General features: G+C 38.1%; 1 protein-coding gene across 17 annotated transcripts in view; it reads left to right on the forward strand.

The window, feature by feature from the left end:
• The window catches only part of LOC105490348 (dystrophin), a 2,266,916-nt gene that overhangs the window by 2,227,565 nt on the left and 20,032 nt on the right, over nt 1-19,319 (forward strand). For all 17 annotated transcript variants that reach the window (XM_071089080.1, XM_071089088.1, XM_071089087.1 and 14 more), the window contains 2 exons: nt 10,832-11,075; nt 11,927-12,050. In XM_071089080.1, coding sequence (XP_070945181.1) covers nt 10,832-11,075; nt 11,927-12,050 — 368 coding nt within the window. The remainder of the gene's footprint in view (nt 1-10,831; nt 11,076-11,926; nt 12,051-19,319) is intronic.

Raw genomic sequence — 19,319 nt, forward strand, 5'->3', positions numbered from 1 at the left:
CTATGCTATAGCCTGTATTACTATTTCATTCTTTTTTTAATGCTGAGTAACATTTCATTGTATGGATATACCACATTTTTTAATCTACTCATTACTTGATGGACATTTGGGGTATTTCTACTTATTGTCGGTTATGGATAATGCAGCTATGAACATTCATGTACAAGCACTGGTAATTATTTTAAAGAAATTATTCTGGGCTGGGCATGGTGGCTCACACCTGTAATCCCAACACTTTGGCAGGCTGAGGTGGCAGGATCACTTGAGGTCAAGAATTTGAGACCAGCCTGGGCAACATAGGGAGATACCATCTCTACAATTTTTTTTTTTTAATTACCCAGGCATGGTGGCTCATGCCTGTAGTCCCAGCTACTCAAGAGGCTGGGGCTGGAGGATCGCTTGAGCCCAGGAATTCAAGGTTACAGTGAGCTATGATTACACCACTGCACTCCAGCCTGGGTGACAGAGGAAGGCCCTGTCTCAAAAAAAAAAAAAAAAAAAAAAAGATTCTTTAGTTTCTGTCATTGTAATAGAGGAGGCCATAGGATCATATATGGCAAGACTATATAGCAGTGCATTCCAGGGAGTGAAAACTAGGCCATCAAGCTGAATTTATTGGGAGAACTTAAGACTAAGTCTAACTACACATGAGGGATTGAAGCTGGGACATACAAAGCTTAAAATTATGATTCTTCTAGAGACTGTTACGGTTTTTTGCTGACCACAGACAATGAAAGTTTGATATTTTGCTGTATTTGTCTGAAAATGGAAACACACTTTTCCCAATGGCCCTATTCCTGAGGACTAGACTTCTTCACCTCTAAAACCTCTCCAATCCTAGTTTTTCCTTTTGGCTGATGCTGACCAACCACTGCCATTTTTGTCTTGAGTTTTGTTAGTCTGTCTTATTTCCAGTAATAAGTGGTTAACATTTCTTATGAATTCTTCTTTTCTTGTGTTCAACTTCTGATTAATACATTTAGTCTATAGACAGTAATGAATTAGTACCTGATCAGGAATTTGTGAAAAACATCTGAGTTATTAAAGATTAAGAAACTAAAGCCAATTAATATTGTCATGTTCTGTCTCTTAGAACTTGAGCAAGATATGGATCTATGTGTCAAGGACATATCCAGAAAATAGAGTCCATGTAGATACATTAACCCTGTACCCTTGGTCCATATATTTTATTTCAGCAATGATCCATAGACATATTATAATTTGACAGTTTCATCACATACCTAGCGTATTGGGTCAAATTTAGGAAATCTCGTCCTAATGATCTCATTTTGCCCAGATGTTCAGCTGTGATAAACTTTACTAAGGCACAGATGATGGATGATACACAATAATTCCAAAATTTGGGGGTGGCTACAATATGGCTAGGGGCTAGAACTCAGGTATCTACAGGGCAAATATTGAGTGATTAGTCATTTTCTAAGCATTAGATATGCATATGTTCTGCCAAGCTCAGTAAGTCTGAGTAGATTGCTTTCATTTCAGATAATGTAAGTGCTTTCTTTTTATAGGAAGTTTTTAGCACATCTGAGGTTCTAAATCCAAAAAGTAAATAATATATAGAGAAAGAAGTAATAACAACAATAATAGTAACCAACATTTATTGAACACAGTATGGGCTGGGCATGGTTCAAAGAAAGTTTGACATATAGAACGTCGACCATACTGGCTTAATAATCCTCATAACGGAATTAGTGCTTAAGTCAGGCGCCCAGCCTCAGCAAGCAGCAGAGGCAAGTAAGTCATAAAGTAAGGTCTTCTGAATCCAAGACCATCTCTCAAGCCTTGTTCTAATTCTCTCCTCAGCCATGGATGGTGAAAGGCACCACAAAGGCAGGGTGTCAAAAAGTGGCATTGTTCAACCTTTCCCCTGATAGGGCAAAGCTTTTATTTTTTTCCTTTACAATCTTTGACATCTGTTTTAAAACGCAGATATCACTAGAAGAAATGGCACTTTATTATAAAATCCTAGTAAAATTTAAATGTCTTACATAAAACCTTTATACTGAGCAAATTTCAGTAGGAAAGGGCTTGGAAGTAAGGCTCTGAATGTTTTAAAGGGGGACAGTGCTAAGAAATGATTAGAAACAAGAACCTGGAGGGGTCCTGCCATTTTTACTGTTTTGCTTAAGGCTGACCTAAAATATGCATAGTCTTACTTCTCACCCTGTGAGCTTATCCTTATTAATGTCTTTTTCCACCTAGTTTAGGGGTGTTTTTGACTTTGTGTTTGATAAAATTTTACAGTACAGCTTTAGACATCTTTATTGTAACTTTTTTTTGAAATGGAGTCTCCCTCTGTTGCCCAGGTTGGAGTGCAGTGGCATGATCATGGCTCGCTGCAGCCTCAACCTCCCAGACTCAAGCGATCCTCCCACCTCAGCCTCCTCCTCCTGAGTAGCTGAGACCACTGGCATGTGTCACGACATATCGCTAATTTTTTCAATTTTTTTGTAAAGATGGGGTCTCCCTATGTTGCCCAGGCTGGCCTTGAACTCCTGAGCTCAAGTGATCCTCCCATCTCTACCTCCCAAAATGCTGGGATTACAGGTGTGAGCCACTGCGCTGAGCTTTATTGTAATTTCAAGGGCTCTATGAATTTCCAGTTTTTACAGTTCATCTTGCTTGCAGAATTTGTCTTTCATTTAAAAAACTGCTAATTTGCTATGTTTATAGCTGCTGTAATAGTTCTGTATGATTTACTACATTTGCCTGAATTTAGAGTGGTGGATATAATTTAGCTGCTTTTAATATTATTTGAGGGTAAATTCAGATTTCTTTGGATCTATTCCTTTTAGATGGGAATCTTTGTAGTTGTTCTGCTTTACAAAATAAGCCCTGTGTGTGCTCATGCTTTGGTATACAGTTAAATGTATGATACTGTTAAGAAAACACTAATCACTGGAAAGTTACCTTCATTTATTTATTTCATAAATATCATTATACAACTATATAATTACACATAGTAGGGAAGCTCCATTTAAAGAGTAGATGACTTACATTGAAATCATTTGACCTTTGTAAATTAGTATAAATTACACAGAGATTGTTGTAATGTTCTTTATCATACATAATAGTTATGATTGCTAGAGAGGCACTCATAAATCACTGCTAAAAGGGCTAGCTGCTTTCATGTTTTCAGCAGGTTGAGTTAAGGCAACAAGCCTTGCCAATTTGATTAATCTCTTATGTCCCTTAGTTGGTTCGGAAGTTTTTTTGAGTGTAAATTTGTATGTAGACAACAGAGTTTATATACTTTATGACATAAAATTAATCAGATACATCTACATATTTGTAGAATGGGGGGATTCTTGGCTCTATAAGAATAAGAAATTAATAATGGATGGAAGACTTTTTTTTAGGATGACTGGCTACAGGAAGAAATTGTAGTGACAGAAGCCATGTGTAGTGAATTTGAATTAATGTTCCTTAGGGAGCTACCAGAGAAATATAATTTACAAGATAATCAAGAATGTAAATAATAGATTCTCTGTGGAGTCGTCTGATCACTGACATATATTCATCTGTATTGAAATGACTTCATGACTACATTCTAACAATTAGAAAATCGTTAGGGGTGAGATGTACATGTATACCTTCAAGAAAAGCAAAATATGTATTGGTAATAATATAATTTGACAGTCAGCTGTTAAAACGAGTACATTGTATACTTGTTAAACATTAGAAACTGGGCATGGTGGCTCACGCCTGTAATCCCAGCACTTTGGGAGGCCGAGGCAGGCGGATCATGAAGTCAGGAGATCGAGACCATCCTGGCTAACATGATGAAACCCTGTCTCTACTAAAAATACAAAAAAAAAAAAAAAAAAAAAAGCCAGGCGTGGTGGCAGGGACCTGTAGTCCCAGCGACTCCAGATGCTGAGGCAGGAGAATGTGAACCCAGGAGGCAGAGGTTGCGGTGAGCTCAGATCGCACCACTGCACTCCAGCCTGGGCAACAGAGTGAGATTCCGTCTCGAATAACACACACACACACACACACACACACACACACACACACACATTAGAGTAACTTACCTTGGAACATTGGAACAGTAATTCTGAGGGAACCTTGATCATTTATGAGAATGATCTCCCCTACATTAATACTGTGTCAAAACTAACATTATTGTATGCCTCAAAAAGTATTGGCATAGATGTTTTTAAATATAAGAAAATTCAAATGCATAATTGATGAGGGCTAAATGGCTCAATTTCCCAACCTCTAACAAAAATATGCCCTAACACAGCTCTGCGACTATGACTGCATTTATTAGAAAACATTTAGTAAAAATCATCTCTAGTTCAAACCCTCAAGTACCAGTTCTTCTTGATAATTCTCATGAACATTTGGAAATACCTTAAAAGAGAATTTAAACTCAAATCAAAAAACTTTATTTCACTTGGTTGCAGGCCAAGATACCTCTTTTAACCATTTCTGGCTTTTAGAATCCTTATCATGACAGCTTGTCCTGTCTCAGAGCTTCAGGAGGAAAAACTAGTCCCTCAAAATCAAGTTTGCTGTTGAGCTTAATAAGAGGTTTATGTATGTCATGTTTGTTTAGGAGAAAAGCACTTGTTCGACTCATTTAATCCTGGCCTGGTGAATTAAGGCTTGAATTAATACTGAGGGAACCTTGACTATACATCTACAAAATCAGTGTGTCCTGCTAGGCTTCTGATTAAGATAACATTAGCTCTTGCTTGAAGGCATCTTTCTTTGCTCCCACCATTTACCCAGTGGTAGATAATATATGGAGTGAAAAATGAAAAAGACATAGCTGGGCTTTAAAGCAAGATGAACATCTCTGTGGACCAGAAATGTGAAAGAAAAAAAAAAAAAAGCAAAACAGGACTTCGTGAGTTGTAAGTGGGGCTAACTTTGTGGGCTTTCAGCTCCTGCTGTAGTAACAGGGATTAAAATTCTCCTTACAAGGTGGTGGCCCAGAGCCAGGATTACTATTTGAAATCAGAGCCCCACAAAAACACACCTAGAGAGAGACACATACACATACACACTTACACTTAAAAGCAACATGAAAAGAAACATTTTGCTGCAGGGATCTTACAGCTTATACGCAACTATGGTCCTAATGCATAGAGCCAGGGGAAGAGGCAAAGATGCGCAGTTGGGAAAGAGAGCATCACAGCCTCGAAACCAGGACCTGAACCAATCTACCTACTGCCTGGCAATGAAATGAGCGACATCTCTGTATCACTCAATGTAGGAGCTGCACACTACCAACAGATGTAGCTCTAAACTCTAAGCCCCTGGGTATGGCTGGGAGCAGCCATAAAACCACCTGAGAGAGAGAGAATGAATTTAAAAAGAGAGGAAAATAGAAAATACACACACACAAGAATAACAGAAAATATATACATGCAAAACATCCCTTGCAAAATTTGTCTCCAAACCAGGATCCAAAATACATGAAGAAATGGGATGCCACCCCCACCCAAGTTAAACATCAAAAAATGAATTAGGCTGGGAACAGTGGCTCATACCTGTAATCCTATCACTTTGGGAGGCCAAGGTGGGAGGACTGCTTGAGTCCAGGAGTTTGAGACTAGCCAGGGCAATGTAGTGAGGTGCCATCTTTACAAAAAATAATTTAAAAAATATCAGCCGGGCATGGTGGTACATGCCTGTAGTCCCAACTACTCAGGAGGCTGAGATAGGAGGATTGCTTGAGCCCAGGAGATTGAGGCTGCAGTGAGCCATAATTGTGCCACTGCACTCCATCCTGGGCAACAGAGTAAGACCCTATCTCAAAAAGAAAAAGAAGATGAATTAATTCTAGAAGAAAGCAAAATGATAGACTAGTACAACAAAGATTTTTAAGTACATTTAAGATGCATAGACCAGGTGCTGTGGCTCACACCTGTAATCCCAGCAATTTGGGAGGCCGAGGTGGGTGGATCACCTGAGGTCAGGAGTTCAAGACCAGCCTGCCCAACATGGTGAAACCCTGCCTCTACTAAAAACACAAAAATTAGCTGGGTATGGTGGCAGGCACCTCTAATCCCAGCTACTCAAGAGGCTGAGGCAGGAGAGTCACTTGAACCCGGGAGGCGGTGGTTGCAGTGAGCTGAGATCATGCCACTGCACTCCAGCCTCTATCTCAAAAAATAAAAATAAAAATAAAAATAAAAAGATGCTTAAAGGCATAAATAAGGGGTACCATTCACTAAAATAACAAGAAACAGAGATGGATGAAATATAACTATATCTGAAAAAAAGATATCTTTGCCAAAAAAAACTAGTCATTGAAGTTACTAAACTCAATATACAGGATAAATTCTAGACTTTGCCCTGTCAGAGAAGGCAAGGGAATTAGAAGATGATGCTGAGAATATTACTATGCACAACACTCACAGAAAAAGATAAGAAATATAAATGAGCAATTAGGAGAAATGGAGAATTGACCACAGGCTCTACAGTATACCTTCCTGGAATTTAGAGGTTTATTTACGAGTGTATTTGAGAGGTTTCAGAAGAAGAGAATGGAGGAAATGGTAGAGAAGTAATATTTGAAGCTGTAATAGCTGAGAATCTTCCAGAATTGAAGAAGGATGTGAGTCTTTAAGGAAATGTGCTCCCAAGAGAAATTTCAAACATCTGGGAAGGAAAGAAAGGCCTGCATTGAGCAATTGATATTCTTTACAGCTCAGCTTTGAGAAGCTTCGGCTGATTAAAATGAGCCTTTTCTGTTTTTCACTGGAAACCACCAAAACAGAAATGTAATGTGTTGTATATACTAAACCATGCCTCTTGAACAAGGGTACTTATAAATAAATCATAAAAGAAGAGCCTTGTGGACAACTAAACCCACAGGATCAAGACACCAAGGAAGATCTCTCTAGAAAAGGCAGTCTCCTGTCAGCACCTTCGTGAAAAATAGGTGGGAAGAAAATAATGGCTTATTGTACTATCCTGAGGTCCATGTCTAAAAACTGTTTTCAAAAGGAACACCATGGATGACCCAATCTGGTAGAAAGAAAAATTTGAATAGGATTTTACATAAAAAGTGTTGCCAGTTAGAACATTTTGTTGAAGTTTTCTTTTAATGAAGAGGGAAAAATAGAAAGTAATTCCTATGGAATGAGACCTTGTGAACACTGGATACTGCTTCAAGTTCACAGAAACACTGAACCGATTGCCAGTTGTCAGAAATTAGATTTAATTAATGTGGACAGTTACATACATTGGTGCACACCCAGAGGACCCGTGTGCAGAATCTGACTGAAGGTATACTTACTTTGATGAATCTCTTCTCATCATTGCTTTGTCAGATCAGATTGCTATGAAATAAACTATACAAACAACTACCCTTGAAGACTGATAGCAATAGGATTTCAATCAGTACAGATAGGAGATTCTATTTCTGTAGATGAATAAGATCATACATTGATTTTCTGCATGACTGTAAATTCCTGGAAACCTTGTAATGTTAGGTACTGGGTAGAATGAAAAAAAATGAAGCAAAACAAAGAAAAAAACAAGAGAAGATTGGGTTTTATTTCTGCTTCAGTGTAGAGATCCAGCCTTTTGAAACTGAGCATTTTGGAAGACATGCCGTCCCCTGTGGAATGTTCATTCCGAGTATGGGACAACAGAAAATACTTAGGAGACCTGGTCATGAGGTGATCTTGCTTTCTCAAACTGGACAATGGGAAAACTCTTCTTGGCTACTCACTACTTACATTTCGTGTCTTTTCTCATTGATATAGATCTCCCACATTTGTGGATAGGAATTTCTCTCACCTGATGAAATATCATCTGTGAACAACAGAAATATGTCATCTTATTTTGGTATTTGTCACAACCAGAAGGAGGATGTCAAGAGTTGTAATCAGTCACTGGGTATCAAATATCAGAAGTGTCCTCAATTGGAATTGTATTCTCAGTAAATCCTAAAGCATTTGGGACCTTCACATGTGCTAATACTATTTATATTTATTTGGACATTAACCAAATATAACCAAAAGAAAGTGGAATAGCCATAGAAACCTTTAAATGGAACAAAATTTATGGCAATAAACATTATTAGGAACAAATAGTATACTACATAGAAACAGTACAAGAACAGTCAGGATCTTTTGTGCATCTAACTACATAGGTCCAGAAATATAAAAAGTGAATTGTGATAGAATTAAAAGGAGAAACCAACAAATCCATAATTATATTTCAACACTCCTCTAACAAAAATTGATAGCTACAAATAATCAAAAATTAGTAAAGATATAGACAACTTTAACGTTAAACAAAAGCAGCACACTATGTATTTAGAGACTCCATCTTTCCAATGGAAAAATACGCATTGTTTCAAGTACTCAGTGAACATTTTTAGAAAGTGACTATGAACTAGGTCACAAAAAGCAGTATTGCTAAATTTCAAAGGATCAGTATCATACAGGTATTCTCTGATTGAAATGCAATTAAATTAGAAATGCACTAAGAAGTGGAAATGGAAATATAATCACTGTGCTCCTAAATGACTATGTGTTAAGTTAAAAAAAAAAAAATCACCGTAAGAATTACAAAACATAAGGCACTGAATTGAATCAATTGATGTATATAAAAACTTTTGGTATATAATTAAAGCGGTACCAAAGAAGAAATATATAACCCTACGTGTGTTCATTAAAAATTAAAAATAAATGACTTAATCATCCAACCTGTAAAGCAAGAGGGAAAAAAAAGAGTGACAAGTAAAACATTATTAATGGACATAAAATGAGACCACAGTAAGTAAGGAGCTTCACTGCATTCTTGGATGTGAAGACTCAATTATTATGACCTTAGTTCTTCCCAGTTTAACCTATGAATTCAGTGTAATTCAAACTCAAAATTTCAACAAGCATTTTCATAAAAATCAGAAAAATAGACACTAAAATCATGGAGAAGATTAAAGGGGTCAGAATAGTCAAGACAATTTTGAGGAAAACCAAAGTGGGCTGAGAAGGCCTATCAGACATCAATTGATTTAAAATTGGAGAGTGGGATCTACACAGGGATATACAGATAGAACCACAGACTAGAATAGAGAGCTCCGAGTATTTATGGACACTTGATGTTTTGCAGAGGCATCGTTAGAAATCAGGGGGAAATAGAGGGACTATACAATGAATGAGATTGGCTTCATAGTTTATCCATGGGGGAAAAGTAAAATTAGATCGCATGTTCACAGCAAGCATCAAAATTGATTCTGGGTAAAGTCCTAAATGTGAAAAACCAAATTTTAAACTTTAAAAATGTAGGTGTAAGAAAAGATTTTCGTGAACAAAACATCAAAAGCAGAGAACATAGAGGGATATGTTAAAATGTACATATTTTATACCATAGGATGCCATAAACAAAGTTAAAGATAAGCTACACTAAGGGTAGGAGATCATATTTGCCATGCACATAACTAACAGTGGATTAGCATCTAGAACATATCCAAAACTTTAATAAGAAAAAGACAATCCAGCAGGAAAATGGGTAAAGGAAGCATGAAAAGCCAGTTAACATGGAAGAAGTTTAACCTCACCAGTAATCAGGGATGTATGTGCAAATTAAAATGCACCCATCAGGTTAGCCAAAACTTAAATGTCTGATAACACCAAGTATTTGATGAGGAGGTGGGTCAAATGGAAAACCTTATTCACTACTGAAAAGAGAGTAAATTGGTAAAACCACCGATTTGTCACCCAGAGCAATTCAGTGACATGTAGCAATGTTGAAGATGTTGCTAAGATCCAACAATTCCACATCAAACTATATTCTGTAAAGAATCTCTTAAACAGGTATCCAAGGAGACAGGTATATAAAAGAAGTTCATTGCATCATTGTTTATAACAGTGAAAAGTTATAAACAACCTAAATGTCCATGGACTGGAAAATGTTGGCATATTCAAGCAACAGAATAGTAATACCTTACAGCAGTTCAAATAGCAAACTATTATGTATCGACCTGGAGAAATCTCCAAAATGGTGTTGAAGGCAAAAAGCAACTCTTAGAATGGTATGTATATTCTTAAACATGAAGTTCTTAAATTTAAAGTTTAAGAACGTGCAAAATAATGCCATTAGATTGAATCACATAAAATGGGTGGTTCTGTAGGTGAAAGAAAAATACAGGCAAACATCAGCATCTTTAAGTTCAACCTAATATTTGTCTATACATTCATGGTAACACTGGGCATGAAATTCAGTGTGGCATTATCTCCTTGAGGGCAGTGGGGAGGAGAGAATGGTATGGCGTTGAGGCGGGCATGTGAGGGAGCTTCTGCTTTGGCTGTTATCCTTTCTTTCTTCAAAAAACTTTTGAAGAAAATACGGCAAATGATAAACTTATCAAGGCGAGGTGGTCGGAACATGGTTATATGTACTCCATTCTTATACATTTCTGTTGAAAATATTTGCTAATGTTTAAAGCAAACCAAAGTGGTGTAGAGGTATAAAAGTTTTAATCTCATGACATTATAAAGAAATACTTACAAAGTGATTAAATCCTTTATTGCTTACTTATCTGAACATAGCACTCATGAGGCTTTTAGCATAACATAAAAATATTGAAAAGCATGGCTCCCTTCACACACCAGGCAAAAGCTTCACATTTTGTTTTGTTCTTTTAGCACTGGTAAGATTGTCATCATTAAAACCATTCATTAGTGCCTCTCTTTTGCTTGCTGTTCTTTGGTGGCAGTCAGATGCATCTATCTACCATGGTATATAAAATTTGGTGATGATATTCAAATTACTTTTTTTCTTCTTCTTCTTTTTCTTTTTCTTTTTTTTTTTTTCTTTTTGACTTCTTTGATGCCAATAGGAATCTGCAAGCAGAATATGACCGTCTAAAGCAGCAGCACGAACATAAAGGCCTGTCCCCACTGCCGTCCCCTCCTGAAATGATGCCCACCTCTCCCCAGAGTCCCCGGGATGCTGAGCTCATTGCTGAGGCCAAGCTACTCCGTCAACACAAAGGCCGCCTGGAAGCCAGGATGCAAATCCTGGAAGACCACAATAAACAGCTGGAGTCACAGTTACATAGGCTAAGGCAGCTGCTGGAGCAAGTGAGGAGAGAGATGGGATTTTTACAAACATTCATTTTCCCTCTTGAACAAAACTAAACCGCAGAGAGCACTTTTTGTAGGTGTAACAAGCGTCAATTCTTAAGTGCTTGGTATGTGCCTGGCAAAGTGATAGGTATCAAAGGATAAAAGTAGAGGAGATAGAAAAACTAGTGTGTCTTTTTTATGTTTGTTAAATATTGTTTCCTACCAAAGTGGTTTTTTCTTGACCAATTTGAAATACATCTTGGGGAAAAAAAACGCCAAAAGGTTTCCACTAGTTCTCTAAAAGTGAATATTTCACTTCTTGAAATGGAACTATTTCATTTGCAATTAGTTATATTTTCTGGTATACCTTTGTGTTTTTTTCTCCTAATCCCTAACATTTAGTTCTTTAAGCCTCCATTGAAAACCTAGCAAGATGCTGCATCGCCAGAAGACCTACCTGGACATAGTTCTGGCTTTCTGGGAATTTTACATTGTGAATTATGTTCTATCTTGTTACTTAATACTTCACAAAGATATGAATTTTCCACTACAGTTTTGAGTTCTCACATAGTGTCATCATTCTCACATGACCTTCTAAATCTTCCAGTTATTTAATGTAATGATTTATAGTCTCATTCCAGTGTAGCTCTAATTTTTTCTCAAATTTATAAGGGAGCACAGTTCAGATACAAAGACAGTATCCATGGATTATATCAACAGTGAAATATCCCAAATTAATCTTTGGGAGGGCTTCTAAAGTAGGAAGGGTCAAAATTTATGAGTCCTGAGTGTCTTTAATGTTTTCATATTTATACATTTGTATGTTTATAGTGAAAAGTAATTCTGTTTTCTTTTGGATGACTTAGCCCCAGGCAGAGGCGAAAGTGAATGGCACAACGGTGTCCTCTCCTTCTACCTCTCTCCAGAGGTCCGACAGCAGTCAGCCTATGCTGCTCCGAGTGGTTGGCAGTCAAACTTCAGACTCCATGGGTAAGTGTCTTAGCTACTCTCAGATTTTGTTATCTGAAGAAAGGTAGAGTCACATTATAGTGACATAAATGTTTGGCCATAGGTGTTTGACTCATTTTGGTATCAGGGGGCCACTGAAAATCATATACCAGGTGAAAAAAATCTAAAAAGAAAATTCTAAAAAGATGTATTCTGGCAGCTCTATCTGGCCCACAGAAAACTAGTATAGGTGAGAAGACCAGTTAGGAGGCAGTTGCCAAGGCCAAGATTCGTGAGTTCTGAGGGCCTGCACTTGAGAGATGTGGGAGGAGAGGACTGTGACACTATTCTATAAAAATAGACTTGCCAGGGGACCGGGCGTGGAGGCTCACGCCTGTAATCCCAGCACTTTGGGAGGGTGCGGTGGGCAGATCACAAGGTTAGGAGTTGAAGAACAGCCCAGCCAATATGGTGAAACCCTGTCTCTACTAAAAATACAAAAATTAGCCAGGCATGGTGGCATGCGCCTGTAGTCCCAGCTACTCAGGAGGCTGAGGCAGGACAATCACTTGAGCCCAGAAGGTGGAGGTTGCAGTGAGCCAAGATGGCATCACTGCACTCCAGCCTGGGCGACAGAGCGAGACTCTGTCTCCAAAAAAAAAAAAAAAAGAGTTCCCAGGGTCTGGGGACTGACTGCAAATTTTACGGAAAGGAATGAAGGGAGAGGATTTGGTTGGAAGAAGATAGTGAAACTTTTGATTGTGGACATAATGTGTTTGAGAAATTGACAGGTCTTCTAAGTCATGTCCCAAAAGAAATTAAGATACAGATCTATACCTGAAGTAAGAGGGCAGACTAGAAAGACTTGAGAATGAGTTTCATAGATTGATTGCTGAAGGGTGTGAGATGAGAAATCTATAAAATCTATAACAGGTGCTTCAATCCAGTGCCTTGGGGAAGACCTCCATTTGGGTGATGGAATAGTAAAGGATGGGTAAGTAGGGAGGTTCAAGGAAGATGTGATGACAAGGTGAAATGCTAAAGAGAGCTCAATGGAAATTAAAATAAATCACAGTCCATTGGGTCACTATAAATGCATTGGGTAATTTTGAGAAACTATTTTAGGCTAAGAGAAGGGAAGGTGGAAAACTTCTGTTGTTTCAATGAAATGAAAGACTAGGTAATCTTAAAATGAATGAGGATTAAGGAAAGTGAAGACAATTTTGAAACATTACCAAGTAAGAAGGAAGCCTTTGGCGGAAGTTGGATGAATTTGTTGAGGAAATGGTCAACATGGTCTGTTCTCATTCTTAGCAATGTTCTCTGCCTAGGACTAGGTTCTAAGAAAGGTGGAACTGATAAGGCATAAATGATCAAAGGTCAAAACGAGAGTAGGGCATTTTACAGTGGTAATGGCTAGGACAGGGGTTGCTAGCCAGCTGCTCATTGGTTTTTCCTGCTGTGTCTGGCTAGACAACAGAGGGTTTTATGAAGGCCACAAATACTTGGTCCCCCTCCCTCATTTCTCTTTCTCTGTAAAGGCCCAGTATGAGTCAGCTCCATCCTGTATCCTTACTTTTCCCTGGGTCCTAAACTGGTTATACTTGGTCCTCTCAATCTTACCTCACGGAATAGAAAAGACCTGTGACTCATTGATTCTGTACACTTACAGCTCTATTGCCTGATATGATGGTGCGTTCAGGAATTCATTTCATACTTGAGCTCCTCCATGAGGGTAGAATAAAGAGAGGCAAAGTGCCTTAACCAAAATGGATAGGACAGAAAGGAAAAGTCAAGGGTGTGGGTGAGTTTTATGGTGAAAAATCTGGAGATCAGAGTCAGGAAAATTCAAAAGTTGGATATCATGGAAGTAAAATACTTTCAAGCAATTTATACATCTAAGATGGTGCCTCCCAGTGAGCTGCTGAAGATTTTACTTGGAGATCACTGACGGGTAAGGAGTGCAGTTCATGGAGTTGATGAGACCAACGTTGCAGAGCTTATCAGCAGAGGGGTGAAGTCCTTATCATGATGACAGTGGTAGATCAGGATGGAAAAGATGTTGAAGATGGATGAGGGCTCTGAGGAGGTGAGCATTTCTGAGGAAAGAGACAGGGTGGTTGAAATAAATGTGATGAAGTTCAAGAACCTGGAGCAGTGGGAAGAGGCACATCCTCCTCTGGAGAAGCCAAACCTTGTAGGAAAGCCAGGTTTTGATTTTTTTGAGAAGGAAAAGGATATGTTTGAGGTTGTTTTCCTGAATTTACTACAGCTCCATGATTTAAGGCAACCTCTGTGTCACATTCTCTCTCTCCACCTGAGATCTAACTATAGCTAATAAACTGTTGGGATTGTAAATGGTAACACACTACATGAAAAACTATTGTATGCATTTGCAAAGTCGGTAAATTCTGAAAACAACTGAGCTTTAGTACCTCTTGTTTTTTTTCTACTTCAGGATTTTCCCCCATTTTTAAGTAAAGTATATGAAACTAAGTCAAATATTTTAGTGGTGAGATTCAGAGCCCTGGGTGCTTAGAAGCATTGATTATTTAGGTTGTTAACAATGGGGATTAGGCAGCATACCCATTAAAGCACCCAAATTAAAATGCACATTAGGATGTGGACCTGATGATCTGTGGAGCTAAAAAGATCATGATAGAACTGGATACCAGGACAAAAGTGCTATATTCCAATGGCTGAGTTAAGCTAAGAGATAACTTGCTGGTATAAAATAGATAAGCTGTGTGGTTAAATTTGTCCTCTGAAAGAAAAGACTGAATTCAAAGGTACTTTTTCTTGAACTGTGTATTAGTCTGTTTTCACATGGCTATAAAGAACTACCTGAGACTGGGTAATTTATGAAGAAAAGAGGTTTATTGCCTCAATTCCACATGGCTGGGGAGGCCTCAGGAAACTTACAATCATGGGGGAAGGTGAAGGGGAAGCAAGGCCAGTGCTACATAGCGGCAGGAGAGAGACAACAAGGGGGGAACTGCCACACTTTTAAACCATCAGATCTTACACGAACTCACTATCATGAGAACAGCATGGGGGAAACCGCCCCCATGATCCAATCACCTCCCACCGGATCCCTCCCACAGCACATGGGGATTACAAATTCAACATGAGATTTGGGTGGGGACACAGAACCAAACTATATCAAACTGCATAAGCTAACTTCATTTAAAAAGGGAAAAAACCTTACCGTCTTCTTGAAGGATGCACACAGGTGTTTAAATAAATGCAATGTGTATCCTCGTGCTTTGAAGGTTTGAGATATAAGGCTGGGATTTGCTGAACCACATTCTGGATAGAGCTGCATTCTTTAAATATACATCCCCGACGACTGATTTTCTTTTAAGTGATACATGAGACAAGTCATACTAGGTGATGTGTCTAAAGAGTCAACATATTTCCTCAAGCCATGAAATACTTATCACTGAGTCTCTATGTACCATTTGTGTTCTGTACAGTTCTTACTGAGACAATGTGCTAATGAAACTTACATTCTATTGGAGGAAGCAAATACAGAACAAAATGGAAATTAACAATGTTTATCCTCTATTGGCTCTCATGGGCTCCATACACAAATCTATGATGTCCGAACAACTCCTTATCTCTGATGACTCCTAACTTTCCACCAGATTACTGTTTTTTGAAGCATTTTATATTTTGTTTATTTAAAAAGTAAACTGTTCCTTTGCTTTTTAAAAAATAAAATTTATCATGTACATTTGAGGTTTATGACATAATGGCTCCCTAGCTTTTTATTTAGAACAATTTCAAACTTACGGCAAAATTGCAATTAATTCAACAGTTTGCCACATTTGCTTTATATCTATTTATGTACTTTTACATTCATGTGTTGTTAAATGGATTGCATATATTTAGATTAACATGTATATCTGTATTTTAATGTATCTTTATATACTGTATGTGCTTATATTTTATGTGCATATTTAATCATATTCATGTGTGTATACAGTTTGTTGATTTTTTTCACTGATCCACTCAGTGGTTATGTTTCATACATAATACTTCACCCCGAAACACTTGAACATGTGTCTTCTAAAATGAAAGATATTCTTACATAAGCACAGTTATTACACTCAAAAAAGAACAGTACTGTTATCTAATGTAGAACTTCAAATACCTCCAATTCTGCCAATTAATATTCTTTATAGCGATATTTTTCATTCAGGATCAATGAAGGCACAGCTTTGCATTTTGTTATGTCCCTGTAGTCTCCTTTAATCTGAAGCACTTTCCCAGCCTCTTTAAATCTTTCATGACATTGATATATTAGAAGAGGTCCCATATGAACTTTAAAGCAGTTTTTTCCAATTCTGTGAAGAAACTCATTGGTAGCTTGATGGGGATGGCATTGAATCTATAAATTACCTTGGGCAGTATGGCCATTTTCACGATATTGATTCTTCCTATCCATGAGCATGGTATGTTCTTCCATTTGTTTGTGTCCTCTTTGATTTCACTGAGCAGTGGTTTGTAGTTCTCCTTGAAGAGGTCCTTTACATCCCTTGTAAGTTGGATTCCTAGGTATTTTATTCTCTTTGAAGCAATTGTGAATGGAAGTTCATTCCTGATTTGGCTCTCTGTTTGTCTGTTACTGGTGTATAAGAATGCTTGTGATTTTTGCACATTAATTTTGTATCCTGAGACTTTGCTGAAGTTGCTCATCAGCTTAAGGAGATTTTGGGCTGAGACAATGGGGTTTTCTAAATATACAATCATGTCATCTGCAAACAGGGACAGTTTGACTTCTGGCGATTCCTCAAGGATCTAGAACTAGATGTACCATATGACCCAGCCATCCCATTACTGGGTATATACCCAAAGGATTATAAATTATGCTGCTATAAAGACACATGCACACGTATGTTTATTGCAGCACTATTCACAATAGCAAAGACTTGGAATCAACCCAAATGTCCATCAGTGACAGATTGGATTAAGAAAATGTGGCACATATACACCATGGAATTCTATGCAGCCATCAAAAAGGATGAGTTTGTGTCCTTTGTAGGGACATGGATGCAGCTGGAAACCATCATTCTTAGCAAACTATCACAAGAACAGAAAACCAAACACCGCATGTTCTCACTCATAGGTGGGAACTGAACAATGAGATCACTTGGACTCAGGAAGGGGAACATCACACACAGGGGCCTATCATGGGGAGGGGGAAGGGGGGAGGGATTGCATTGCAACTCCTGACCTGATGTAAATGACGAGTTGATGGGTGCAGCACACCAACATGGCACAAGTATACATATGTAACAAACCTGCACGTTATGCACATGTACCCTACAACTTAAAGTATAATAATAATAAATAAATTAAAAAAAAAAAAAGAAGAGGTCAGGCTAGATGTTTTGTAGAATGTCCCCCAATTTGAATTTGTCTGCTTGAATCCAAGTGATTGGGTTCAGGTTAAATGTTTTATGCCAGATTACCATATAGGTAAGGTATCCTCAGTATATCACATCAAGGTTTTCCTCAAGATTCTCCATCCCCTTCACCCTTCTTCACTCTCCCTGGGCACTCCTTCCATTCTTTAGCTTCTGCTATGTTGACAACTCTTAAGATTTCCAGCCCAGACCTCCCACCTGAGCATCTTCTGGATAAAATGGTAAATAAAAATAGAGCCCAATCTGAAATCATGATCAACCTTTGGAACATCTCTTCCAATTTCCCAATCTATAAAAAGTCATTTTCTACACATTCTTCCTTTGCCTGCCTTCCTTAGCTATGTTCCACCACCATCAATCCAGTCACCAAGGTCAGTCTGTTTTGCTACTTATAAAAAAGAACAAAATTTTTCAATTCAGCTACTTCTACCCAAATTTAGTCCTCATCATGTATTACCTGAACAGACAATATGAATACTTTCCTAATTGGTTCCTCTGCCTTTGGTCTCTCTCCCTTTCTAGGCTATCTTCCAGATACTTCAGTTCCTCTTCTGCCATTCAAATGGTATCATATTATTCCCCTCCGTAAGCATTTTATGCCTTCTGTTTGACAACAGAATAAATAAATGTGCTCTTTTGCCTTGAGTACATTATGTTCTTAACCTGAAATATAGCATCCTTTCTTTTCACTCAGTGAGTTTTCTTTTGGAACTTAATCATGCATTATATCGTTCTGGTGTTGTTGTTGTTGGCGGTGGTGGTGGTGGTGGTGTTTCTTTTGTGTGAGACGAAGTCTCGCTTTATTGCCCAGGCTGGAGTGCAGTGGCATGATCTCGGCTCACTGCAACCTCCACCTCCTGGATTCAAGTAATTCTCCTGCCTCACCCTCCCGAGTAGCTGGGATTACAAGCCTGCCACCATGCCTGGCTAATTTTTCTTGTATTTTTAGTAGAGATAGGGTTTCACCATGTTGGCCAGGCTGTTCTTGAACTCCTGACCTCAAGCAATCCACCCGCCTCAGCCTCCCAAAGTGCTGGGATTACAGGCGTGAGCCACCACACCCGGCCATGTTTTCAGGCAGTTACTAGTACTTCTTGCTTCTGCCTACAACTCCCTAGAACTTAAGCTCCTTAAGGACGGGATATAAGTCTTGCTCATTGTCATTACTATGTGAGGACACTCTGTGCGACAATCAGTAAAGTGCTTATTGAGTTAATTTTTTGGAAATCAAGCACAATACATTCTTGTGTACACATGGAACAGCCCACACGTTTAAGATATTTAGCTTTCACCACCATTCAAAACTGATCAGCTGGTAATCAGCAACAACATTGTACACCATAATATATTAAAGATGTTACACACAGAATTTATGTGTGAAATTGAAAGCATCTGTCTTATATCATAAGGAAAAAAATTAATTGAAGCCAAATATTGGGTATTGGATAAATCATTGTGTTTTTTCTTCTAAAAAATACTGGAGAAAGGCAGGAAATACACAAGTAGTAAGATAACACATCAAGTTGGAAACTGGTTAAAATCCAAAGAAAAATGTTGGTGGGCGTATTTGCTCATACACAGTCCCCTTTATAAGAAAAAATAATTTCTTGTACACAACTCCTTTTTTAAAAAAGAGAAAATAATTTATTTAGATTCAGACAGAATCACAGGAGTGATTCTTGTGTCTACTCTGCATAGGCTGCATAGGTTCTGGCTAAAATCACTTTTTAAGTAAATAAAACCGTTATCAGCATTTGAATCAAAGAAAGGGAAGTGAGTCAGATGGCATATCATCCTTTCAAGAAAGGGATCTGAAACCATCGTTATGTTTCAGAAGACTGAAGAATATCTTGCCATGGCAAAGCATTCCTTTTCTTTT

Source organism: Macaca nemestrina, chromosome X (assembly GCF_043159975.1).
Source record: "Macaca nemestrina isolate mMacNem1 chromosome X, mMacNem.hap1, whole genome shotgun sequence".
NCBI classification, from domain to species: domain Eukaryota; kingdom Metazoa; phylum Chordata; class Mammalia; order Primates; family Cercopithecidae; genus Macaca; species Macaca nemestrina.